The sequence below is a fragment of the Oryzias latipes genome, chromosome 20, assembly GCF_053564925.1.
Source record: "Oryzias latipes strain Hd-rR chromosome 20, Olatipes_Hd-rR_3.1".
Classification (NCBI taxonomy): domain Eukaryota; kingdom Metazoa; phylum Chordata; class Actinopteri; order Beloniformes; family Adrianichthyidae; genus Oryzias; species Oryzias latipes.
This window is the reverse complement of record NC_136256.1, coordinates 131,433-158,343: the sequence shown is the minus strand read 5'-3', so window position 1 is coordinate 158,343 and position 26,911 is coordinate 131,433. Positions and strand designations below refer to the sequence as shown.

The 26,911-nt window shown below is 43.7% G+C and overlaps 1 protein-coding gene across 4 annotated transcripts in view; it reads left to right on the top strand.

Moving 5' to 3' along the window:
* Positions 1-26,911, top strand: part of lamb4 (laminin, beta 4) — a 119,171-nt gene that overhangs the window by 85,440 nt on the left and 6,820 nt on the right. For 2 of the 4 annotated variants that reach the window (XM_078938338.1, XM_078938336.1), the window contains exons 31-35: positions 10,300-10,507; positions 19,908-20,043; positions 20,116-20,280; positions 20,444-20,597; positions 23,460-23,794. In XM_078938338.1, the coding sequence (XP_078794464.1) occupies positions 10,300-10,507; positions 19,908-20,043; positions 20,116-20,280; positions 20,444-20,597; positions 23,460-23,692 (896 nt within the window). In that variant the 3' untranslated portion in view covers positions 23,693-23,794. Of the gene's footprint in view, positions 1-10,299; positions 10,508-19,907; positions 20,044-20,115; positions 20,281-20,443; positions 20,598-23,459; positions 23,795-26,911 lie in introns of those variants that run through there. The other 2 variants (XM_078938337.1, XM_078938339.1) reach the window with 2 other exon arrangements.

Genomic DNA, 26,911 nt, shown 5'->3' with positions numbered 1-26,911 from the left:
TTAGCTCCAATGATTGGTGCTTGAGCAATGCCGATAAAGTTATTGATGAGGGTTCATGTGATTGTATCCTACCGCGTTAGTAGGGACAGTTGGCGTTTGGTCCAGGTGGGCTCTGTTAACTCGCCATCAGCAGATGGGAAGAGGATTCCTCCCGATGGAAAAAAAACCTGGCCTGTATGAACAGGACCAAATACTTATTTAAAACATGGAATTATGCTTTAAAAATAAGTTCATGACAAAAGCTTTTCAAATATGCATTTTTCCTGTGATTTTCTGATCTGATTCTCTGATCAGAAACAATGCAATCACTACAACATAATTAATAATCATCAATTCATAATAATTAACATGCGCATGATTATTAGTTCTGTTTGTTTAGAGTACTCACAATTGATTTTAAAATAAACAGTTCATATAGTTTTCCAAACAATTTGTTTTGTTTACATGATCTCAAACCGGGATCAGCTGTGAGATCAGCTGGCGCCCGCGCCTGCTGACTCGCACACAAACAAAAGAAAACTGTGTCACTCACCAGTTGCAGTGTGAAGAAAAAAAAACGAAAGTTGGAAGACGAGTTAGATGGCTGTCTGACGCAGGGCGTTGTGCAGCAAGGATTTTGCTGAAACTCCCAAATGTATGCCTCCTGTCAACCATCCCCGCCACTTATTTATAACTGAATGAAACACGGAAGTTGAGTGTGTCGTCACGTTCGGAAGTCTCGCGAGAGTTCCCGAAATCGTGTGTGCTTTAAAGGGACAGTGCCAGGAAAACATGTGGGTTACAGATGGGTTTAGATTTTATGGGTGCGGGTGCTGAACAAATGTTTTGTGTGGGTCTAGGGGGTTGGGGTGGGGTGACCTATCTGTAAACTAATTTGTTTGATATTCATTCATTCATTCATTCATTCATTCATCTATCTTATGCCGTTTTATCCCTTTCGGGGTCACAGAGCTGCCGGAGCCTGTCCCGGCCACTTGTGGGCGAAGGCAGGGCCCCAGACAGGTCGCCAGTCTGTCGCAGGGCCTTGTTTGATACATAATTTTTATAATATTTTTCATGGTATACAGAATCTTTTTTTTATCACCAAGTATAGTGGCCTGTATTGATGATTGATTAAAATGTTTTGGTCTCTAAAGAGTGGAACAGGTGCTTCAAAGATGAAAAAATAAAAAGCATTTTTCCAAAAGCATTTAAGTGTGACAATGCAGTGTAAAGGACAAAGGAGAGTGCATACATAGTGGGACCATGGACAGCCTAAAATCACCTGACAGAAAGTGGTCTGAAACAAATATCCTCAACCCCCACCCGGAGCTACAACCCCACGCTGGAATCTTAACGCAACAGGCCGCAGCAGGCTCGGCTCCCATAATCGAGAAGCTGCCTCGCAAGTGCCGAAGACGGGGAGGGACAGCACGCAGGCTACGCCGGCTGGCTAGTCTCTAAAGGCTAACGCTCCCAATCATTCTCCTCGCCAATGTACAATCTTTGGTGAACAAGATGAACGACCTCATCAGCAGGCTGGCTACACAGCGACACATCCAGGACTACACCGGCAGGATACAGTGTTTAAAGAGCCGATCGCGGCGCCGCTTAAAGCGGTAAAACGCTCGGCGGGGGGACCATGATTTTTATTAAACAGTCCTGGAGCTACGACAACACTGTCATCTCTCAGTCTCGTTCTGAAAATGTGGAATATCTGACTGTTAAGTGTAAGTCATTCTACCTACCAAGGGAGCTGCAGTGCATCATTCTGAGCACTGTTTAACCCCCCCCCCCCCCAGCTAACAAGTCAGCTGGACACCAGGAGCTGCACAATATGATCAGCAGGCATGACAACAACTAACCTGATGCTGCATTTGTGATCCTAGGAGATTTCAACCACTGTGATCTCCGGAAAAGTCTTCCAAAGTTCCACCAATTTATTAATTTCCCCACCAGGGGAAACAATATTCTGGATAAATGCTACAGCAACATCAGACATGCATATGCTGCCACCCCCGAACCTCACCTTGGAAAAAGCGACCACTTAGCCATCCTGCTGAAGCCCACATACATCAGGAGGCTTAAAGCGGATCCAGTCACAACCAGGACTGTTATGACATGGACTGAGAAAGCTGTGGAACAACTGAAAGGCTGCTTAGAGGCCACAGACATGAGCATATTCAAAGCAGCTTCACCTAACATAGATGAATACTCGGACACAGTAAGCAGCTTCATAGACTGGTGGACCTCCATTTGCATTCTAACTCGGACCGTCCGCATCTTCCCTAATCAAAAACCCTGCTTCGACACAGACGTACGCAAAAAAAAAAAAAATACACAAACTGCGTGCAACCTTCAAACCAGGAGACAGCACAGCCTATAAACACGCTTGTTATGACCTCCATAAGTCCATCGAGGCTGCCAAAAGAAGCTATAGCCAAAATATTGAGAGCTGCCTTAGGGGAAACCAACAGAAGAGGCCTGTGGCAGGGGATAAAAACAATCACCAACTACAGGACAAACACCAGCAGATCAGAGTACCAGAATAGCATCCCACCAGACAGCCTTAATAGCCTCTACGCAAGATTCAACCAGAAAAACAAATAGGGCCCCCAAGACCTCATGGGCCCCAGAAGAGCCTGCGCTGCAGGTGTCTTACACACAGGTCCTCAGGGCCCTGAATCAGGTGAACCCGCACAAGGCGACGGGACCAGACCACGTTTCACCAAGAGTCCTGACAGCCTGCACAGAGCAGCTAGCAGAGGTATATACAGACATCTTCAACCTCTCGCTATCGCTGGAAACGGTGCCCCAAATCTTCAAGTCCTCAGTGATCGACTAATCAATAGACCCCCACCAGTTGGCCCATTGCCCCAACAGATCAGCAGAAGATGCGATGGCCCTGAAACTTCACTCCACCCTGGAACATCTGGACGCCAAGAACAGGTTCGCCCGGATTCTGTTCCTGGACTACAGCTCTGCCTTCAACACCATCATTACAATACATCTTAAAATGGTTAAAAAATAATCCAGAATCCAACTCATGGTTAGACTTGGAACAGGCGTTATGTGGAAAGATCAACCTGTCAGATCTACCGTTTATTAGCCAAACAGTTAAAAAACAGGATTGTTTCAAAAGTATTAATATCAATGCCACTTTAACAGCCTGGTGGGAATTTCTCAAAATATCAAAATCATCAATTCAACCGTGCAAAATGACACCCATCTGGAACAACCCTGACATCCTTATAAACAAAAAAGATTATCCACTTCCCAGCTTGGCAAGCAGGGGGCATAAAACAACTAGAGGACGTAATTATTGACAGAAGATTCATAACTCCCCAGGAACTTCAAGACAAACATGGAATAAATAACTTTTTAGAATAACAGCAACTTAAATCTATTATTATAAAAAAAAGTTTAAATACAAAGACAATGATTTAAAGCTACCAGAAGTAGTTACTTCTCTGATTAATTATTCAATGAAGAAAACTATCTCCAAAATATACAAACTCTTATGCAATTTTGATAATATTTCACCTCCGACAACAAAATGGGATGCAGATTTGAGCATCAGCACAGATGGAAGCTTCTGGTCAGAACTCTGTCTAAACAACTTTAAATTGACAAAAAGTCCAAACTTGCAGCTAATCCATTTCAAAACTCTTCACAGAATTTACTACACTGGACAGAGGATGTTCAAGATGGGTCTCAGTAACTCAGACATTTGTCAGCACTGTGATAATAATCTACCCGACAGCTACATGCACGCACTGTGGTTCTGCACGCCTGTCCAGGCTCTCTGGCAGCAGGTATGTGCCGATCTATCAGTCTGGCTTAAGGTTTCAATCACAGCTTCACCGTCACTTTGTGTGCTTGGTGACATGAGTGCCATCGATGTAGAAGGAGGATTAGGCTCTATCATTTTCATAACTCTTTGTATTGCCAAAAAAACTATTTTAATAAATTGGAAAAACAAGAAAAATATAAACATAAGTCAACACAGAAATCTGCTGCCTGCTGCTCTGATGCTTTGATCATATCAGCTTGGAAAAAATGTCAGCCCAAAGTTCAAGTAACTGAACGAATCCAGTCTCTCTGGTCTCCCATAGCTAACTCCATGACTTAGGGGTGGGGGGCCTGGTCAAAGTCAAAGTTAACTTTATTGTCGATTCTTTACATGTGCATCACATACAATGAATCGTAATTCCGTTTCTTACTCACTAATGTCTGTTCAAGAGAAGAAAAAACTAATATCAAATAAATAAGAAAAAAAAGAAGGAAAAGAAAGACAATTTACAACAATTTACAACATTAGCTATTAGCTATTAAAGTGCACTTAAGGCAGTGTCTCAAGGCAGCGGGGGGAGGGGGGTTTCGTTTGAGCACTGTTCATGGGGGGAGAAGGGTGGTGGGTAGGTGAAAAGGGGAGAGGGTGTTTAGCATCCTTATGTCCTGGTGTGTGAAGCTGTTTCTGATTCTGGTTGTCCGGGAGCGGAGGCTCCTGTACCCCCTCCCCGAGGGCAGAAGGCTGAACAGGTTGTGTGCAGGGTGGTGTGCATCCTTGATAATTGTTCGTGCTTTGCGGGTGAGGCGGGTGATGTATAACTCCTGCAGGGAGGGGAGTGGTGCTCCAATGATTCTCCTGGCTGTGTTTACTATGCGCTGCAGGGCTCTCCTGTTGCTGTGTTTGCAAATGATCAGTGGCAGGTGTTGAGTGTTGCCTCTCTGGAAGTTGGCAACAATCTCCTTTGTCTTGCTGACATTTAGCAGGAGGTTATTATCTCTGCACCATTTGGTCAGCAGATCTACCTCTTCCCTGTAGTGGGTCTCATCGCCCTTGGTGATTAGACCCACCAGAGTTGTGTCGTCTGCAAATTTCACAAGGTGGTTGGTGCTGTGAGTTGTTGTGCAGTCATGTGTCAGCAGGGTGAAAAGCAGTGGACTAAGCACACAGCCTTGGGCTGCCCCGGTGTTGAGAATGATTGTATTTGAGGTGTTGTTGCCGGCTTGTACTGCTTGTGGTCTTTGGCTGAGGAAGTCCAGTGGCCAGTTGCAGATGGGGGTGTTAACACCCAGCTTGTCTAGTTTGCAAATGAGTTGGTCGTCTGTGCTCCTTGGTGAGGGTCAGGGCCTGCCGGTGCCCGGGGGGGGGGGGGGGCGGGGGGGGCGGGGGGGACTCGGTTAGTCGGGGGGTCTGGTCCGGTGCCTGGGTGGGGGGGCTGGGGTGCTGTGTCTTCTGGGATCGGGTGTGGGGGGTGTGCGGTTGGGGAGGTTGAGTGGTGGTCTGGCTTGGCTTGGGGCGTGGTCCCTTTGCCTGAAAAACCAGAGGGGGATGTTACCTGGCATGTCATGGATCCCAGGAAGACTGGTTGGAACATTTTGTTCAGTGGACTTTGGCACTAACAAAGACAGTTATCAATTCTAATTCAAAGAATAATCAGAGAGTCAAGTGAGGCAGGTCTATCACATTGTAGTCATTCCTTTTTGATTAAGTTTTTTTTTCCCATTATAGAAAACTTCCTGTTGTGTTTTTGTGTCCCAGCCAGCTTCCATAGCTAGGATGCGGAAGTCCACAGAGTAATTGGCTATGGAGAGTTTTTCCTGTTGCAGACCATTCAGCTTCCAGGAGATGTCATGGTATTTTCCTGGTCTTTCAAATACTTGTTTGAATTGACCTGAAAAACTTGAAACGACCACAGAGCGGAACTGTGATTAGCTAAGAAGGACTTTTCCAGAACCCAACTGCGCAACAATCCTAAGACAAAGGCTATCTTTGCTTCATCCAAGGAGTACGTGACAGGTTTTGGGAAAAGACCAGAGAACATTGAAGGACAAAACCTCAGCAATGATCTGTGGTTCCAGAGCATGGATCCAAGTTGGGGATACAAGCTTCCTGGACAGGGAAAAGAGGACTCATTGGAGGTGACTGAGGAGAAGGAGCAGCTGAGGATGAAGGTATGTGCATTGAATCAGCAATGCTTGGAGCAATGACTGGAATTGGGCTAATTACTGCATGATGGTCTGTTGATTCCTTGATAATGCATTGATCATCTGTCCCTGTTGGTCCAGGGTTGTGGTGTGGGAAGATGGAGTCTGATTAATAGGATCTGCACCTGCTGGATTCATACTGGTCAGTCCGTTCTGCTATGTTTGATAGGGGCTGGACCCAGAAGCAGGACACAGACTATTGAAAGTTGAAAACGGTTTATTGAGTCCCAGTAGTGGTGTAGGGTTCTTGACTGCAATTCTCATGGCTTGGGTGGGTTATAAAGCAGTTGAGCTGCTAATCTGGTGGAAGCTGTAATGACAGATGATTTGGAGCCTGGGTTGGTTTTCCATGGAATGGTGGGTGGTTGAAAGTTGTGGAGACAAGGTTGGTAGCGTTGGCTTAGTGAAACAGACTGGGTCAGCGTGCAGATGGTAATATGGTACTAGGTACAAAGCTTGGCCTGGGAGCCTGGCATGGGTCAGTTTACTCTACCGTGAGAAGCAGACAGATTGAAGTGTGTGGTCCTCTGACAAAAGGCTGCAGGCTAATGAGATGATGGTAAGGAGGAGAGCAGATCGTAAACTGCTTGGTGCAGGACAGGGGTCGGCAACAAACAGCTTTGGAGCCACATGTGGCTCATCCCTTTGCTGAGGCTATTTTGTAAAATAACTATTATTGTTGTGGTGCCTTTAACACAGTCAAGATGTGCAAGTGGGAAGAGAGCAGCATTAACATGTGGAAGGGGCGTGTCTGCGGCTGTGAACGCGGACCAGACTTTGTCATGCGATGGAAAGTTGGTCTAAAAAGGCAGTCGGTGGCAATCTAGTAGGGGCACATGAGAAAAAAAGTTTTATATGTAGCTGCAGATGATGTGAACAGGTAAACAGTTAGAAAGGAAAAGCAGGTAGAGAGGCGGGGGAGGGGCTTAGGCTCTACAACAAACTAACATCTGCTTCCAAATAAAAAATTGTTGTCCTCCCTAAAATGTATTGGACTTTATTGGGTTTACCTGATTTTAAGCCAAAAAAGACCAAATTTACTATTGGAAGGAGTAAAGTTTGAAGCAACATTTCAGAAATCCTTTAATTCATTAGCTGCATTTACATGCATCAGAGCAAAAATGTGTCACATAAACACGCTGTTTGGAATATTCTGTTCCGATCAGACTCAGTCATATCAAAATTTCATTCCGATGGAGATAAGTGGGTCATGCCGATTGTTGATCTGATTGTGCTGCATATAAACAGCTTATTCTGATCATGGGTCACTACTGCGTTGGCTTTGCGTCATACATTGACGATGTGGCGCTCCAGAGAAAGATTTGGAGCACGAACAGGACCGTTATCTCAAACATGACCGGTTATCTCATTGGTCAAAACAAGCAATGAGATAACCGGATCGACATTCTGGAGAAAAGACTGGATGATGTGGAACAACAAGCAAGGATGAATAATGTCATTCTCACTGGAGTACCGATCAAACTCAGGCAAAGCTAAATGCAGCTGGAGTTGGCCTTGCTAATACTAACAGCGCTAGCATTGATAGCAGTTCTTCTGAAACTAAGAGCGATGGAGAGTCTGTGGAAGACCAAGTGGAATCATTTCTCACGTCTAAAGGGATTTCCCTGGATCTCAACACCATCGAGACCTGCCACCCGCTCCCCAGGAGAAAGGAGACGGATAAACCAGCGATCCTCATGAGGTTTGTTAATCAAAACCACAAGCTAGTCCCCTGCCTTCGCCCACAAGTGGCCAGGATAGGCTCCAGCAGCCCTGTGACCCCGAAAGAGACAAAACGGATTTAAAGATGAATTAACAATTGCTTGTGCGTTAACAAGAAAAAAAACTTTCAAAAATATATTACTGTTTAAAAGGAGAAATCATATAGTTTTTGTTTTTTCTACAACCCCGTAAAGTCTATTGAAAAGTAGGGTAAATTTTTCTTTATTGGTGTACCTTGGGATTTTTGTTAAGAAAAAAAGTGGACCTTGGCCTAAAAAAAGGTTTAAAAAAACACAGGACTATATCGATTAGCTACAGTCACTATATGTAGCTGAAAATGTATGTTTTGGTGGCATATCGTAGCAACAATATTGGTATAGTTTTTTTATCCTTTGTAATTCCAACAATCTATCCATCCATCCATCTTCTCCTGCTCATCGGGGATTGGGTCATGCTGGCAGCATGCCCAGATTTCCCTCTCCCCGCCCACTTCCTCCAGCTCCTCTGGGTCTTCCCGGGGCCTCCGGCCAGTGGAACCTCCCCTGGGAGGCATCCGAACCAGATGCTCGAGCCACCTTAGCTGCCTCCTCTTGATGTAGAGAATTAGCGGCTCTACTCCGAGTTCTCTCAAGGTGACCGAGCGTCTCACACTATCTCTAAGGGAGCGCCCAGCCACCCTACGGAGGAAGCTCATTTTAGCCGTTTGTATTCTGGACCTCGTTCTTTGGGTCATGACCCAGAGCTCATGACCATATGTGAGTATTGGAACGAAGATCGACCGGTAAATTGAGAGCTTTGCTTTCTGGCTCAGCTCTCTCTTCACCACAACGGACCGTTACAGCGACCGCATAACGGCAGACGCTGCTCCGATCCGCCTGTCAATCTCACGCTGCGTTTTTCCCTCACTTGTGAACAAGACCCCAAGATACTTAAACTCCTCCACCTTGGGCAGGGACACTCCACCCACTCAAAAGGAGAAAACTACCTTACTCTGGCCAATAATCTAATCAACAGACTATAGTTACATTTCAGTTTTAGATCATGTAGAATGAGCAGGTATGTCTTAGCTGTTCCAAGTGTACCAAATAAGAGAATTTTAATCAACAATGTTGAAAATTTTCAGAAATTTGCCCCAACACAAACAAAGTTGTATTAATGAATACAGCTGCAATAACTATAACTGTCAAAGCAGACAGTTGGAAACTGTCTGTTTTTTAAAGAACACTGCATGTTAGAAGCTTGGGGAGCCGGTTTAGCTCGTGCTGGTTTGCGGCGCCTTCCGTCCGTAAAACCGGGGTTCGAATCCGGGCTGCTCCCTGTTCCCTTCTCTACCCCTGTGCCGGTTCCAAGCCCGGTTTGAGAAGGTTGCGTCAGGAAGGGCATCCGGTGTAAAACATTGCCAAGTTTACCATGCGACTTGTTCGCTGTGGCGACCCCTGATGGGAAAAGCCAAAAGAGAACGACGACTGCGTGTTAGAAGCTTATCTGCAGAAATGAGTGGTCCATCAACAATGATCATATCAATTTGCTCTGACTGCTGGAGTTACTCAGACTGTTAAATCACCTCCACCAAAGCCAATCCTGGGAACCATGTTGACCTTGTCGTATACCTCACCTCACCTCACCTTCTCCAAAAACACTGACAATCTTTCTGTGCAACCTCACACTCATCAGTGAACAGGATGGCATTGCTTGATTTTCCAGGTCACATGGTCTTGTGCCCACTTAAAACATTTACGATTGGTGTCTTGGTGTCAGTTGAATCACTAGCAACATTCGTATAGCATTCAGTCTGTCCTGCGATGGACTGGTGAACTATCCAGGTTGTCCCCTGCCTTCACCCGCAAGTGGCCGTGATAGGCTCTGGCAGCCCTGTGACCCCGAAAGGGAAAAAACGGATTAGAAGATGAATCAATGAAGTATGTCACATTGAACACAGTGAGGCCATTTTATGGAAAACACTAAATGAGGTGTGTCTATCACCCCAATACAATTGCCTCCCTACCCTAAAATCTGTGAAGTGAAACAAACACTGTGTTCAATCAGATCAATCAGACAAACAGACTGTCTTGCTGTGGCTGGTTTTCATTCCTCTTATTTCCAGAACAAATCTCCACCTTTCTAGATATTTTTCCACTTGCTTAAAGCAGATTAAAATGTTTTCTGGAAACCTCATGTTCCTCCGAGATTTCTGTCTAAGCCGTGTGTTGGTCTATTTTAGGACAGCTAAGAAGAGTAGATCCATCTTCACCTTGAACTCCTCTGTTACACCTATGGCCCATTTGACCATTATCTTACATCTTTCATATCTTTTATACACTATGGAGAATGAAAACTGATATAATAAAAGTAAATACATTACACAATAAAAATAAATAAAATGAATTCAGTTTGAATATAAGAACGTCACAAAAAAGTACAAAAAGAAGCACACCAAAGCATAACACAACTCAATGTTAAACCAATGACCCCAAAAAGATTATGTAAAAGTATATTTCCCAGCCTCTCCCCAACCTGGTTTAACATGATACCATGTTTTGACATTGTGATATGATATTCAGAAAAGAATGGTTTCATAACAAACTGTCTTCTTCTTCTTCATAGACAACACAGTTCCGGCAGAGGACATCAAAGAAATGGCTAAAAATGTTCTGAGCATCCAGCTTCCTCTGTCAGCTGATGAGATCTGGTCGATGATTAACATCAGCAATAATCTAAAAAGCAAGGCTGGTAAAGGTCAGCACAATCTGACTGAACTGAAAGAGAATGCTGCAGTGGGACAAGGACTGCTACATAAAGTACAACTGAACCGGTGAGTGAGAGTCTCAGAAAAAGCTGCAAAGGAGCCTTAAAAGTAATGAGAGGTTGTATGACCCAAATCTGTGAATTATTTATGTTGTGGGTAATTGACCAAATAAAACAGGCTGTGAATAATTAAGTTACCAACACCAGGAGTGGCGTTAAAGCAGCAAATTAGATTTTCTGTTGAGAACAGAACAAATTCCAACAGGAATGAAAACAGGATGCTTTTCTTTCGTCGTCCAGATTGCGTCTTTTTATTTACAGTCACTTAACATAAAACTCTTTTTTCATATGCGCTAAGTTTTCTTTCAGCTTTTTCAAAACTGCAGTCTTTAAACAATCAATGTATCCCAATAAGCTCAGTATTGAATAAAGCTCAATATTGCATAAAATCTTTCAACTCTCCAGGTGCATTCTCTTTAAAATTTACATGAACATAATACAAAAACACCTTATCAGCCAGTGTCTGACCATTGATTCTCATCATTTTATGATGCACAAAATTAGAAACAACATTCTGCATTCAGTAATATTAACATGTTCAGTCTGGACAGCTTAAATCAACTTCAATAGAGTACTCTCCTAATTTAAACTAAATAAAGTTACTTATCATAAACGGAAACAGCATTAGAATCCTTGAAAAACAGTACAGTGATCCCTCGCTATAACGCGGTTTACTTTTCACGGTTTCGTTACTTCACGAATTTGCATCATGCCTTGTGTTCTGCATTCTGATTGGCTAAAAAGTCACTCCGCTTCTTCTCTACCTGTGCGTCAATAACGTTGCAGTTTAATATGAACATGTACGTAAAACAGCTCGCCAAATTTACATTACGTACGTGCAAATTCTCTAGCAATTTCGAGTTTCTCTAAAACCCATAGAAAAAGAGCGACAACAACTGCCTATCACTATGTTCTCCTGAACAAACACAGGTGCACCGCGGGCTTCAAATGAAGAAAACACTGCAGAGCGGAGTCAGGATGCAGCGGCTCAGTCTGTAGAGCAGTGAAATACACCTGAGTCACTATTTGTCCCACTGTACTTTGTATTTTTTTCAAAATCATTTTAAAATTTCTCCTGTTTAATCCAATTACTCGGGTCGCCATGGGCAGGGCTTATCTCTGCAATTTGAAGCTTTCTGTTTACATCGATGATTCAAATTATTATTTGACAGTACAGTACAGAAGTTATTTCTTGAAAAAAAACATTTTTAAAGTACTTTGATTTGTGAAACAAATGCTTGAGCCTGTAAAATGGTTTGTTCTTTCTTTTCAATGTATAATAGAGTATTTAATTGGATAATAATTGTTTAAAAATAAAGGTTTCTACTTCACGGATTTTGCCTATCACGGGTTCTTTTTGGAACGTAACCCCCGCAAAAAACAAGGGTTTACTGTATTTAACGTTTTGCCTGCGAGTTTCAACACAGGGCTACTGATAGCAAAACACAGTGCCTGCCAGGCAGCGCTCAGGGGTAAGACCCACCAGAATCCCAGCCTAAAGGCCCGTACACACCGGGACGAATATTCGCCAGGCGTTATTCGCCAGCGTTTTTCGCCACGTCTTTTGTGTTCACACCCAGGCGATTTTCGTTGACGATGAGCCGAGCGAACATGCAATTTCCTTCCCTGACATTAGATGGCGCTTAATGTAAACAGAAATACTCCTGTACACAAGGTGGCGCTGCGCAACTTTACGATTCTTAAAGTCGCTTTTCACTCAGAAGAAGAGAGCAAGTATTTACGCGCTTGTCAGAATCATACAAAGAAAACATGAATATTTCAAGCATCAGTAGCTCCAACTGGTACTTGGTAAGGGGATATTTAAGAATGTCCGTCATTATTTCTTCGCGGCAGTGTAGACGCTACTTGGCGTCTAACTTCTTCGCTGGTATGTGTGCTCAGCAAGGCAGTTTTGTGTTTGAGCGCCCCCAAATTGTGTTTTACTGTAACTTCAGAAGCTCCAGACACGTGTGCAAAAGCGCCATTCTCATTGGACGAATAAATTTCGACGCGACGCGTCGAAAAAAAAAAACGAACCCGAGGCGTTTTTTTTTTTTTTTGACGCTTTGGCGCTTGCCGTTTTTTCGCCTTGGTGTGCACACTCACATTGGTGCCCTTTGTTTAGTCACGAGGCGTTAAACGTCGGCGAAAATCGCCGGCGAAATTCGTCCCGGTGTGAACAGGCCTTAACGGTAACGCAGCGGCAGTTTAGCCAGAAGTCTTTCAAGTTTTCGTCCGCTCCGTAAAGTTTTTTTACATTTTTCTTTTTCTTTAAAAGTACTCATAAATAATAATATATACTAAATATATCTCAAATCAAGTGGTCAAAAGAACGTATTTATGGTACACCAACCTGTTGAGAACAGAAGAAAATGCCAACAGGAATGAAAACAGGATGGTTTTCTTTCATTGTCCAGATTGCGTCTGAGGTGCTCATGCACAAACCCACCGTCAAAAACAACCCAGCACCCAACTGTCCGCATCAGTTTTGTTCCTTCCGTTCTGCATTTATTAAAGTCCAAAATCAAACATAAAACCAACATTTAAACCAACAGCCTTATTTTTGTGTTTACCACAATTGCTATAGTTACGACAATAGACCACTAACGTCCAACGCCCACTGGCCAAATGCGGCCCACATCCAATTTTTTACTGGCCCTGGAGCTCATTTCATAATATCAATAATGTGGGACCCCCAGCACTTTCTAAGAAGTGTGTATAAATGCTTGATTGTGATTGGTTTGTAACAGCTTTTGGACACCCCTACCTTAGATTGTAAATAGAGATGGACACTGCCGGGTGTGACATCACCCAAAAAAATGCCTTTCTTCCAGTGAAATTAAGCCAGTTTAGTCTTCATTTTTTCACGATACAGACGTGCACACATTGGAGCTAGATGACCGTAATTGGCCCGAGTTGGTCTAAATCTACGTTTCTATGGCAGCCATGAGTAAGCTTGTTAGAAGTCCACACCCCTTACACTGAAAGTGGAACGGAAGAGTCTGTCAAACATTTAAGGTGGGGACCCCTGTGCATACCACTTTTACTGAGCCATCTGATCGGTCAAGTTTATACCTTCAATAATTTGCAATAAAGAAAATTTATCAAGAAAGAAAATTGGCTTAGCAAGAAGATGTTACCTAAAAGCTTGGTTATTTTGACAAATAGAATGAGTAAACGCTGTTTATTTCATTTTAGAAGTCTATGCGATTTTGGCTTCATTGAGCCAGCGGGTACTTCCTATTTGGAATGTGAGGGAGGAATGAATAAAATAAACTCAAAGGTCTCATATGATCATTTTAAATTCTACTAATATCCAACAGATTGTAAATTAGCCTACATTTACTGGCATTTGTCTTTTATACTTGTAAACTTGTTGGTAGGAAAGATCTATATAAGTACATGCTATTTAACATTCACAAGCCTGTGGAACACTAACAACAAATATAAAATCATGCAAGTTGCTAATGGATATTGTCTATGATGATCTGTAAACACTGATTGATCATTATATAAGAATGAGTTAGTCTTCTGTTTTGTAGTCTATAATGAACCGTGTTAGGCGTATTACTTAAATGATGTAATTGTATTTATTTTTCAGTTGTTCCAGGAGCAGCACCCTGTTTATTGCAGTGATTGTCTTTTTTTTCTGACCAGACTTACAGCAAAGACTAAATACTCATCTAAATTTGTTGTTTGTGGACTCAAATTTGCCCTTTTTTTCTTTGCAAAACAGGCTCTTAGTTTTTTAGCCTAACTCTCTTTTAGCCTTAAGTCCAAATATATAATTGTTACCCCATTTAAAAGTGATTTAAAATATATATATATATTGCTTCCTATCTATGGTATTTTGTCAAATTCTTTAAACTCTGTCACTTCCAAACATGGAACGTGGTCAAAAAGCTGTAGTGTCACAGTAATCTATCTAAAGGTGGATTTTTTTTATCCTCTCCAAAGTGTGATCAGCATGTTAATCTGTACTTTTTAAAGTAAAAATAAACAGAATACCTTACATTTCTGATGTGATTAAAAGAAACATGATTAAAAACCACAGAATATGAGACAAAAAATGTCTAAGGCTGCCACTTTTGCTACCCTGCTTCTACTATAGACATGGCAATGGAGACCTTCCTTACTAGAACATATTAAAAAGCTACTTAAGAATTCATTTTAATCAGTACATCTTATGTCCAAATGTCATTAAAATAAAACAAGTAAACATTGTATCAAGAAATATAAAAACTGTCTACAGTTTTCACTATGAAAACAGACACTATGGGAAAAAGGCCCCAGGCTCTTGAGTATGCTGTATTTTAAGACATGTTTTCAAGTTGGCAACTGCCAGGGGGGTATTCCAGAAGGCAGGTTATGCTAGCTCCCACGGTGAGTTTGAGGCTAAGGAAGCGGATAACCTCAGCTTTGGGTTCCAAAAACAGAGTTTTGTTTCAGGGTATGTCAAGTTGCCATAGCAACTCATGCTCTGAACATAACCTGGTCTGGAGCAGGTTTAGTTGAAGGTTAGTTTGTTTTCAGAGAGGTGAAGCAGCATGGCGTGTCCATTTAAAGATGATTTAGTGGATGAAAAAGCTCAGATAATACTTTTTCCACCATGAGAGGATGATAAGACCACATATGGATGTTGGAAAGATAAACTTTTTACTTTGATCTAACTTAATTATTTGCTTCAATTAAGATAAATCATTTTTTAAGTTAAGTGAGCTTAAAAATAACACCTAGTTATCAGACAGTTTTTTTCCTTTCATTTAAATTAATTCAATTAAGTAGGTGTAACTTTGGTGCTTCTGTCAGATCGGCACTGCAAGGGATTGTGGGATACCATTCCCTTTGCCTGTCTGGATGGATTTGGGTTTAAGTGTAGGTTTTTGACCAAATGTGTTTAGTTGTTTAGCTGTTTTACTGTGTTTTGCCTAGTTATTTTGTCCTACTATGCTTAAGTCTCTGCACCATGAGTGAGAGGGAGAGGAGGATGAATTTATATAGCATCCCTACTGTTCAACTCTGTAATGACAATGTCAGAAAACTGGTAAAGGAACGTTTGCATGTTGTGTATATTGTTACGTTTAGTCATAAAAATATGTAAATTTGAGTTGTATAAACAGTTATTGAGTTTTATAGACGTAAGAAATTAGGTTGAATAAATTTAACTTAATTACTTGTTACCAATCAAAGTAATTCATTTAAGTTGGCCATGACAATGACAATCCATCCCACCTCACAGGTGTGCCATATCAAGATGCTGATTAGACAGCATGATTATTGCACAGGTGTGCCTTAGACTGGCCGCAAGAAAAGGCCACTCTGAAATCTTCAGTTTTGTTTTATTGAGGGGCTCAGGGGACTCAGACAACCAGTCAGTATCTGGTGAGACCACCATTTGCCTCATGAAGTGCGACACATCTCCTTCGCATAGAGTTGATCAGGTTGTCTATTGTGGCCTGTGGAATGTTGGTCCACTCTTTTTCAATGACTGTGCGAAGTTGCTGGATATTGGCAGGAACTGGAACACGCTGTCGTATACGCCGATCCAGAGCATCCCAGACATGCTCAATGGGTGACATGTCCGGTGAGTATGCTGGCCATGCAAGAACTGGGATGTTTTCAGCTTCCAAGAATTGTGTCCAGATCCTTGCAACATGGGGCCGTGCATTATCATGCTGCAACATGAGGTGATGTTGTTGGATGTACGGCACAACAATGGGCCCCAGGATCTCGTCACGGTATCTCTGTGCATTCAAAATGCCATCAATGAAATGCACCTGTGTTCTTCGCCCATAACATACGCCTGCCCATACCAAAACCCCACCACCACCATGGGCTACTTCATCCACAACATTGACATCAGAAAACCGCTCACCCACACGACGCCACACAAGCTGTCTGCCATCTGCCCTGAACAGTGTAAACTGGGATTCATCCATGAAGAGAACACCTCTCCAACGTGGCAGACACCATCGCATGTGAGCATTTACCCACTCAAGTCGGTTACGACGATGAACTGGAGTGAGGTCGAGACCTCAATGAGGATGACAAGCATGCAGATGAGCTTCCCTGGGACGGTTTCTGACAGTTTGTGCAGAAATTCTGTAGTTATGCAAACCGATTGTTTCAGCAGCTGTCCGAGTGGCTGGTCTCAGACGATCTTGGAGGTGGACATGCTGGATGTGGAGGTCTTGGACTGGTGTGGTTACACGAGGTCTGCGGTTGTGAGGCCGGTTGGATGTGCTGCCAAATTCTCGGAAACGCCTTTGGAGACGGCTTATGGTGGAGAAATGGACATTCAATTCCCTAGCAACAGCTCTGGTGGACATTCCTGCTATCAGCATGACAATTGCACCCCCCTCAGAACTTGCGACATCTGCGGCATTGTGCTGTGTGATACAACTGAAGATTTCAGAGTGGCCTTTTCTTATGGCCAGTCTAAGGCACACCTGTGCAATAATCATGCTGTCTAATCAGCATCTTGATATGGCACACCTGTGAAGTGGGATGGATTGTCATGGCAAAGGAGAAGTGCTCACTATCACAGATTTAGACAGATTTGTGAACAATATTTCAGAGAACTGGTTATTTTGTGTATGTGGAAAATGTTTCACATCTTTGAGTTCCATAAAAAATGGGAGCAATAACAAAGTGTTGCGTTTATATTTTTGATCAGTGTAGATACATATTGCATGTGTTGCCTTCATTACAAGGCTTAAATAGGGCTTGTAATATTTTGCGGCGCCAGACATACAGTATTTGTTTTTTTCGTCCAATTTGGCTCTTTCAACATTTTGGGTGGCCGACCCCTGCTTTAGACAGTGCTCTGAACTTTAACATTAGGAGTGGGGTCATCTAAACCCACTAGACAGGGCTCTGAACCTTTTTTCTTCAATGATTTGTGATCTTCACTGGTGTCCAACACCTCAATGGAAGGGTGGGGTCATCTAAGATAGCACAAGGGTTAAACATGCTTCCTGGAATACCCCCCTGAAGTGACTGATCACTTCTTGTTCATTGTGTAAACATAAAATGTTTGTCATTTACAATGTAAAGTTTAATACTTAAAATGTGTTTAATCCTCAAAAATTTGGCATTAGAACTTTGGGTTTTTCTTACTTGTACCAGGGAATCACACTCCTCAGCCTCCCTGGGAAAGTGTATGCCAGGGTACTGGAGATGAGAATCTGTCCGATAGTGGAACTTCAGATCCAGTAACAACAGTGCAGTTTCTGTCCTGATCATGGAACAGTGGACCAGCTCTACACCCTCTTTAGGGTGTTGGAGGGTTTGTGGGAGTTTGCTCATCTAGTCCATATGTGTTTTGTGGATTTGAAGAAGGCCTTTGAATGCGTCCCCCGTGGTTTCCTGTGGAGTGTGCTCTGGGATTATGGGGTCTGGGGAGCCTTGCTGAGGGCTGTCCAGTCTCTGTATGACCGCAGCAAGAGCATGGTTTGCATAACCGGCAGTAAGTCAGACATGTTCCCGGTCCACGTTGGACTCCGGCACGGCTGCCCTTTATCACCAGTTCTGTTGATTTTTTTTCATGGACAGGATTTCTAGGTGCAGCCAGGGCCCGGAGGGGGTCGGGTTTGGGGATCAGAACGTTTCCTCTATGCTCTTTGCAAATGATGTTGTTCTGTTGACTTAATCAAGCCAGTACCTCCAGCATGTGTGAAGCGGCTGGGATGAGGGTCAGCACCGCTAAATCTGAAGCCATGGTTCTCGACCAGAGAAAGTTTGCCATCTCTGGGTGGGTGGAGTCTCCCTGCCCCAGATGGAGGAGTTTAAATATCTTGGGGTCGTGTTGACGAGTGTGGGAAGACTGTAGCGTGAGATTGAAAGGTGGATTGGAGCAGCATCTGTAGTTATGCGGTCACTGTACCGCCCATTTGTGGTAAAGAGAGAGCTGAGCCAGAAAGCAAAGCTCTCAATTTACCGGCCGATCTTCGTTCAAAAACTCACCAACCCCTTAACCCCTGCAGTGGATGCATCGCCGACCCCTGGGGGGCCTGGCCAAGCGTCAAACAACCGGCCGCGGGCGAAACACCAGCCTTAGGCAGCCGACCCCAGAACCTCAAGCCCCCGCCACGGCGATCAACCACCCAGCACGGCACGCAGCTGCCGTTCCCGGTCAGCCGCACTGCCTACCCTGCTCCCAGAAGGCACCAACCCAGGAACCCCTGCCAAGTGCTGGCAGAACCCACCCCTCGAACTCACCCCGGCCCACCGAACCAGCCAGAACCCGGCTCAATCCATCACCATCCCATCCCTACTAGGTGATGTGACTAATCAGCTGGAGCCAGAAAGGGTCTAAAGTTGACATATTTTTTGTGGAGGACATTATCTCTAAACAGTTTAGGAGGATAGTTTTCTTTTACAGCGGTGAGAACCATATAAGCCTTGTTGGATTCTATGTTGATGTTATTCAGGTCACCAAGTAAGCAGAGTTTGGGACATGCAGGAATGTCATGATTAAACCAGATTGATATTTTTCACAGACCTTATGCCAGAATGATTGGACGGGTGAACAGAACCACAGGGCGTGCAAATAGTTGTCTATGTTGTTACCTGTGCACTGTGCATACAGCAGACTGATTGAGACCTATTTGAAATAACCCTACGGCTCTGCAGAGCACTGGCGCCAACCTTCCACCAGGCAAGGTGGGGTTGAGTGTCTTGCCCAAGGACACTTCGACACATGGGCGGGCAAGGCGAGAATCGAACCAGCGATCTTCCGATCGGAGGTCGACCGCCTTACTACTGCACCACGGCTGCTCCTATTCTAGTCACGTTACTCCTCCAGTTCACAAATACTCGAGACAACTCAAGACTTTTGCTTCTGAAGGAGGTGCTGCAGGAATTTCTAAGTAGAGGAGGGTAGATGGAGAACATGCCGCCACGTCGGCTTCCTCGTCAGCTGCTAAAGAAAGTTTCACTGGTATTTCCACCGGTTCCTGAATCTCTAGCAGCCAAATTTTGTTCCCCTGCATGGAGAAATGGCATCAGCTGGCTCAGAATTGACCAGAAAATATCCTGATACACTGAGGAAGATAATCGCGGGGAATAATTATCATCCAGATGAATGAATTCTGGAAGAAGATGCCCTCTAACTTAACCGATTAAGGAGGAAGCACAGGCTCCTTGTTTTAAAGCACAGAGAGAAAGATTGACACTTATAATGTGTTTTATGCTATGGTACAGTCTATTTCCCTGAATAAAAAATAAAAAATCTTGAGCAACGCGCCAATGTAATTTAACAAATGTTTCACAAAGCATTAAAGATGTTTCAGAAGTATTTTTGATGTGTTAAGTTCTGTGAAGGACTAGCTCTGTTCTGAATTGTTTGTTTGTTTTTTGTTGACTAAGAACATGAATAATTCAGATTATTTTTTGTTCCTGTGTAGGAGGAAGACAGTGAGTGTGGACATTAACAACGTAAGCAGAGATGTTTTTGAAGTTCACAGAGATCATGCCAAAACCAGTGAAGACCTGACCAAAGCCAGTGAAGACCAAAACGAATCCAATGCCCAAATAAAAGATGTAAGTATAGGCTGTTACCTGCTCAACTCAGCATATTTCTTGTATATGTTTATGACTTTTAACACATCTCAGGTTGAAAGCAAACTGGACACCATTAAGATGAAGCTGGAGAAGGCAGCTGATCTGTTTACTGAAATGAAAAACATGAGGGACAACACTGAGCAGAACAACCTTTTGGTCACAGAGGCTGCAAATGCTGCAGATGCTGGATATAATCACACTGATGATGCAGAGAGGGTAAGCTTAGAAAGAAAATGATCTAAAAGCAAATTGTATTTTTTTTAAATACTCGTGTTAGCATTAAGAACTTGGTTAAGATGACTTACGACTCTGGAATGTTAAAACGTTTTAATAACGGAAGCAGTAATACTCTTTTTGTCCTGTTGCCATTTTCTCACAGAAAAGACTGCTTGTGATGAAGCTCTTTGAGGTTCTCAAAAAAAAGACCTCAGCTCTGACATTAGCAGCTAACACTCCACACCAACTGAATGAGATTGCAAAGGTGGCCGAGGACTTTGAGACACAAGTTGAGGACAAGTTTAAGCAGACTCAAGGTAAAACTGTTTGTTTGAATCTATTTCTGCTGGTTCTATATAAACCTAAAAAAGGACAATTTTGCAACTTTGTTATTTTCAGGATTTTGCTAACTTGCGGAGGAAACTAGAATTTTCTTGTGCTATGTTTTTTGTGCTCTGGAGCCACATGTAGCTCCTTCATCGCTCCGTTGTGGCTATTTGACTATGAAGAGAAATGTTAACAATTTTAACAAGTAAAGGATTTGTAGTTTATTTCAGTATATATATTTAAGTTTTGCCTTTTGTATTTAAAATGTGAACTTGTCAGATGAGTGAGAAGAAAATGGTAGGAGTGGTTTATAATTAGAATAGGCTGAAAGCATGTATGGATTGATTCAAAACAATCAAATTCTTCTTCACTGTCGTCATGTTTATTTTAATAGTAAAAAGAAAAAACCATAACAGAGCCCCAAAGTCATATAGAAAGAAAATGCCATGTTTGATTTGGATTTCCTATGATTTTGATTCAAGTAAATCTACTCTAGCAGGAGGATCCCTTTTGACACAGGTTGCATTTTCTTTTTAAGGTAAAATGTGCTACCTTGAAAAGTGAAGTCAATTAAACTGTTATGCTATGTTATGTCAAAGAACTTGTAATGGAAATTTGGAGAGCGCCATTTCCAAATGTGAAACCTTTAACCTTTGTGCTATCCTAGGCACTTTAACATTGGGAGGTGGGTCATCTAGACCCACTAGACAGAGCTCTGAACCTTTTTTCTTCAATGATTTGTGATCTTCACTGGTGTCCATGGATTACATGAAATCTTTCCACCTTTATCCACCTTTGTCATGATAGGGAGAACACGTCAATGGAAGGGGGGGGGGGGGGGTCATCTAAGATAGGACAAGCGTTAATGTAGCTTAAATGGTTGCAACCACAGCACCAAACGGAAAAATTACCCTGACGCTGTCTCCTCATTCAAATTCCGTGCACACACACTCTCACCACACTCTTTTATGTTCACTTGCTCCTCTGCCCACACCCACACTCTTCCAATCACATTCATCTAACTGACACCAATGTAAGCAACAACAGAATCACTTAATGCTAACTGAGGACAGCAACACAGAACAGATGAACACAGCGTAACGTCAGTGGCTACACTGCCTCCCCCCTACAAAGCTACTCATCCCGAGGGGTCACACACAAAGTCACGAAGGTGGTGGTGGTGGTGGGGGGGTCATTCTCTGGGGCCTTTATAAAGCAGTTACAGGTGGTGATGTCCATTGACCGCTTGCAGCTGTGGGGGAGGTGAAGGCGGGGAGTTAGCAGGGTGATCATTTCCAAGATAAGATGTAGCTGTCAGCTGCTGTGGGTGAGCATCACCCCGGTGAGGGACCAACCTGTCTCTGTGCAGGGCCACATCCCTCCCCCTAGATGTGTGCTCAACCGTGTGGATGGTCTCCCAGCTTTTCAAGCACCTCACAGGCCCCGCCCACTGACAGTCCTTTGGAGGCAGGAGAGCACCCTGCCACCTCCCTCCTCTTTGGTTTCCAGTTGGCCTCCATCCACTGCAGCACTGGTACTAGATCAACATCCTGCTCTTGCTCTGGTCTCCAGTTGGAAGGGTCAGTGCCTTGTGCCAGTCTGCAAACTGGCCTGCCGCCTTCACAGGTGGGGCTCTGCTCTTCTCCGCTGACCTCGGCTTCTGCAATACCGGCAACCAACTTGCTCACAGGGGCATCGAGACATGGCGTCAGGATTAGCATGGTGAAGCCATGGCCTGTGCTCCACTGTTATGGAGAATGATGCCAGCTCCTCCAACCAGCTTTCAATCTAACCTTCAGGCTCTTTAAAGGTCATCAGCCACTGCAAAGAGTGGTCTGTCTGGACCGTGATGGATAGTATATGAAGTGGCCTATGGCTTTTACAACAGCCAGGGGCACTCTGAAAGTCATACAGTAACAACACTCTGTTTTGTTGAAGGTCTTGCAGAAGTAAGTCACCACTCTTTTTCCTGCTGGCCCTGCCTGGTTCAGCACAGCCCCCATTTCAACATCACTGGCATTCATATCCAGAATGGGGGTGGGTGGGGTTGTCAGGGCCTTCTTCAAAGAGCTGAAGGCATGCTCACATTTTGACGTCCAAACAAAGTCCCATTTCTTCCTCTGCATGTGAAACAGATGGGCAGCACAGGAAAACCCTTGGCCAGTCCTTCACAGCCTGTCCCTTCTCTAAAGAGCTGAAGCCTTCACCCCTGATTTTGTGCCCCAAAAACTCCAGTTCTCTCTTCATGAGGCAGTTCTTATCGGGGTGAAGTTTAGGCCCGATGATGCAATTCTTTGCAGGTTTGTTCTCAGAGATCCCAGAACTGTTGATAAAGAGACTCCATGCACCAGAATGCCATCCAAGTAGGCCATGCACTCTTGTCGGGTCTGGGCCTCCAGATCTCTTTTACAGCTCTACTCTGTCAACTTCGACTGCTGCACACTGCTGATCTGTGGGCAGGAGTTGCATCTTGATTATTGATTGAAGGGCAGGAGGTATGGGATAGACAGGGGCAGGGCATCCAACCAGCTACCTTTGATGCCTCTTAAGGTGGGCTTTGGGACTGAGTGGGTCGGACCATGTGTATCGTGGGGCCACCAGGAAACTCCAACGTGTTCCTCCACAGGTCCAACACACACTGGGCTGCTCTCAAAAGGTCCAAGCCCAATATGCACTGATCCTCCACAGCTGCAACCCACACCTTAAAAGCCACTGTAAGGCCACCCACTCCAATGCTCACCGATCCTCGCCCCAGCATGGGGGTTAAGTCCCCGGTCACAGTTCACAGCTTGACAGTTGTAGTTTCCAGCAGCGTCACGGCTGGAATTGTCTTCTCCATATCTTCTTCACAGCAGAGCCGGCAGAAGCCACGCTGTGCGCCGGGTCCTCAGCAGAGGACCTAGTCGTCCTACCACGGCGCCTGCTGGTTCCTACCCGAGGGATCCATCTACACTCAGACAGCAGTGCTCCCCAGAGCAAGGCGTGTGCTTCTCGAGTGCTGTCCACGGAGCAGAGGCCGATGTTTGCTTGGCATTGGTTAAGACAGCTGCGCTTTGGAAGTGTCATGCTTCCCAGCAGAGTATGAAACGCGATTCTCTTTGTTTTTTGTTGTCATAATAAAATGTTGTATCTGTTCTAATTATGTATTACTACAAAAATAACACACAACAAAGATATATCACAAAAATGTGTGTGCTCTTACTGTGTAGTATTTAATTATTAGTACATAGACATAGCATGTTTTTACTAAAAATATTTGGAGCGGGCTTGAAAGCGGGAGAACATTTAACGGAGGAAACCTGACAGCCCCCTCCCCGGACCACATTAAGGAGTTCCTTACTTTCCTTTTTAGAACGTATCTATTTGCTCGTAATTTTCTAAAGACATGCAGTCCGTGCTGAACTTTTTTCTGGGTGGCATGGACCCTTAGGATGGTTACGGTTATGGTTAGGCGCGCAGCGGCGTATCAACCCGGCCCGACCAAACGGTTCTCATGATGCACGGCTGTAGATGTGCCGCGGTAGATGTGCCGGCCGAGGAGAATAAATGTCACACACCTACATGAGTGTTAAGGAAGTTAAGGAAGCTTTAACATAAAACACGTGCGAGCAAAAACAAGATTTAGTCTTAGACGCACTGAAAATACGTGGGGAAAATGCAACGATAGATGTTAGCGAGAGCAGGCCGGGGGGGGGGGGGGGGGTGCTAAGGCAACGCTGCAGACTGAAGAAAAACATTCAATTTAGTTTTAATATGCCTCTCCCCTCAGTACGATCTGTTGTTATGTCTTTTATATTGATTTTAATGTTTTGTAATGTACAGTATGTAGCCTTTTTTTAATCAATTGGTATTTTAAATTATTTTATTTGATCACTTAACTACAAAAACCATCAGGACACATGTCCCATAATGCAGTGTTTTGTAGTCATAAGGGCAGATTTCGGTCAGTGCTGTTCTAAAGTTCTAGCTGCGTTCGCTTAGGTTTGCATCTTGCTCTGCCCCTTTTCTCGTGATATTTTTGTGATGATTGACAGGTGATGTTGGAGCAAAAGCAAAAACATACGCCTCACACCAGGTGATCTGCGCAGCGTTTCCTCCACCTGGGTGATCTCAAACACGCTTATTGTGCATCTTGGCTGCACATATTTGGTGTCACCAACATACATTTCCATCCTTTTTTTTTTAGCTTTTCTCTGATCTCAGGTATCAGTTACAATTGTTCTGATCTCCACTAAACAGCACCCATTATTTTATGAACCAGTTTGAATTCAGTATAAATATATAGGAGTGGCTGACCGGCAGCACTACAATAACTTGTGACCGGGGTTTAATGGGCAAAAAGTCATAAGATAGAAAATCCAAAAATGGTTTCTGAATTTTGTTTCTCACTGATTTGTGGTTTAAAGTGTAAAATTAAAAAAAAAAATCAACACAGACTCTAAATAGGGAGCATATCCTCTGACTTCTCCACCTTAAATGTCAACAAGTCCAGTCCAGATTTACAGACAGTCATCTTCATCCACACTGAGGGTCTCAGCTGTTTAGGAGGAAGTGCTGCCAAGTGTCCATCAGTGAGACAGTAGACAAGAGAAGCCGTGTTCAGGAGAACCATTGATGGATTTACAGAACTGTAGAATTGGAGTCTTTTGTTGGGTTTGTTATAATTCAACAGTGTTAACTGAACTGTGTTAATAAGAACGTTTAAATTAGAAAACAGCAGATATAGAAGACAGAAAAAACAGAAATGTATTACTGATTTATTTACTTTATTTACTTGATTTTTTTGTTTACGTATTTTATTTTATTGAATGAGAATTTTATAATTACATTTTCTACAGAAAACAGTTACTAATAGAGTATAGTTGATAGTATAGTATATATTCCATACAAATTTATTGGCTCTCAGATACTCACAAATTGTGTGTGTGCGTTGAAGTTGCGGCCCTCGCTCAGCTAGACCCCGCCTTCAGTGGCCCCCAGGTAAATTGAGTTTGATACCTCTGCTGTAAACCCACTGTTCCACTTGAGTCTCATTAGTTTACACAGATACCTTCTCTTACTGTGGACTGAACTTTTTTATTCTCTTTTCCTGACCAATCTTTCCTCTTTTGTGATGCTTCCTGCTTCCTGGTCTCACCACAAACTACACTAGCCGCGGCTACATTGGCAAAATATCTTGAGCGGATCAATGGTCGGATTAGAACTCAACCGTGCACATGGGATCAGAAAAACTTTTTCAGACTAGAACAAACATTCACATGGGTCACAATTTCGGTCGGAATAAATCATTTGGGCATGCGCAGTAGTATTGAAAATACCGGAAGAGGAAATGAGTCCCGCTGTAAACATACCTTGCTGTCAGATATAGATTTATGCAGCAGCTCTGTAATATACGAGATGATCTTCTAAATGTGCTTTTATTAATGTTATGGTTATTATGAAGCGCCTGTTCGCTCATCATTTTATTTTTAATCCGTGTGGTCCGTGCTTTTTTTGTGGAGGAAGAACAGAGCTCCCAGGAGAGGCTAACACACCTTGTTTAGCCTTGTTTGATATACAAAAATCCATGTGGGAAACGCTGCAATCTGCATCTTGGCTGCACGTAAATATGTGGGAATAACATCAGCCTTTATTTTGTCGTGACACAACTGGAAACACAAATCCACATGGATGTTTGAAAGGTTTCTAAGGACTAAGTGACATTTCTGCTTTGAACAGCTTACACACCGCCCCAAAGCCACTGTACGAGCTGCAAGTCCAAGCTCTGCTCGGACACACGGTTCTCCTGAGCCGCTAACCCAGAGCGGCGGGACGGATCGCAGTCTGAATTGTCCCACACGTAAGAAAACAACAAAACGCACACGTAACAAAACATCCTCACCTCGCCTAATACACAAAGTTATTAATCTAGCTACTCTGCTCAGAGACACAGTTCGCTCGGTCCACCGGCACCTGAGCCAGGACCTCGCAGGGTCCAGACGTCACGGAGCACGAAGCGCTCCTCCCCGCACCCCCCTCGTGAGGGGTGTAAGAGAGGGGAGAGGCAAAGAGCCAGCGGGGCGAGAGCAGAGCGGCGCTTCGCACTGGGCCTCAGCAGAGAAGCCGGTTGGTCCTGTTTGAGCTCCAAAGCTTTCTCTGGAGCGAAACACCTCTATGCATGACGTTAAACCAGAGCAGTAGTGACACACGATCGGAATGAACCGTTTACATGAACAATGATCGGATCAACAATCAGCATAACCCACCTATCTTCATCGGAAAGAAATTTTGATCCGAACGAGTCTGATCGGGGCAGAGTATTCCC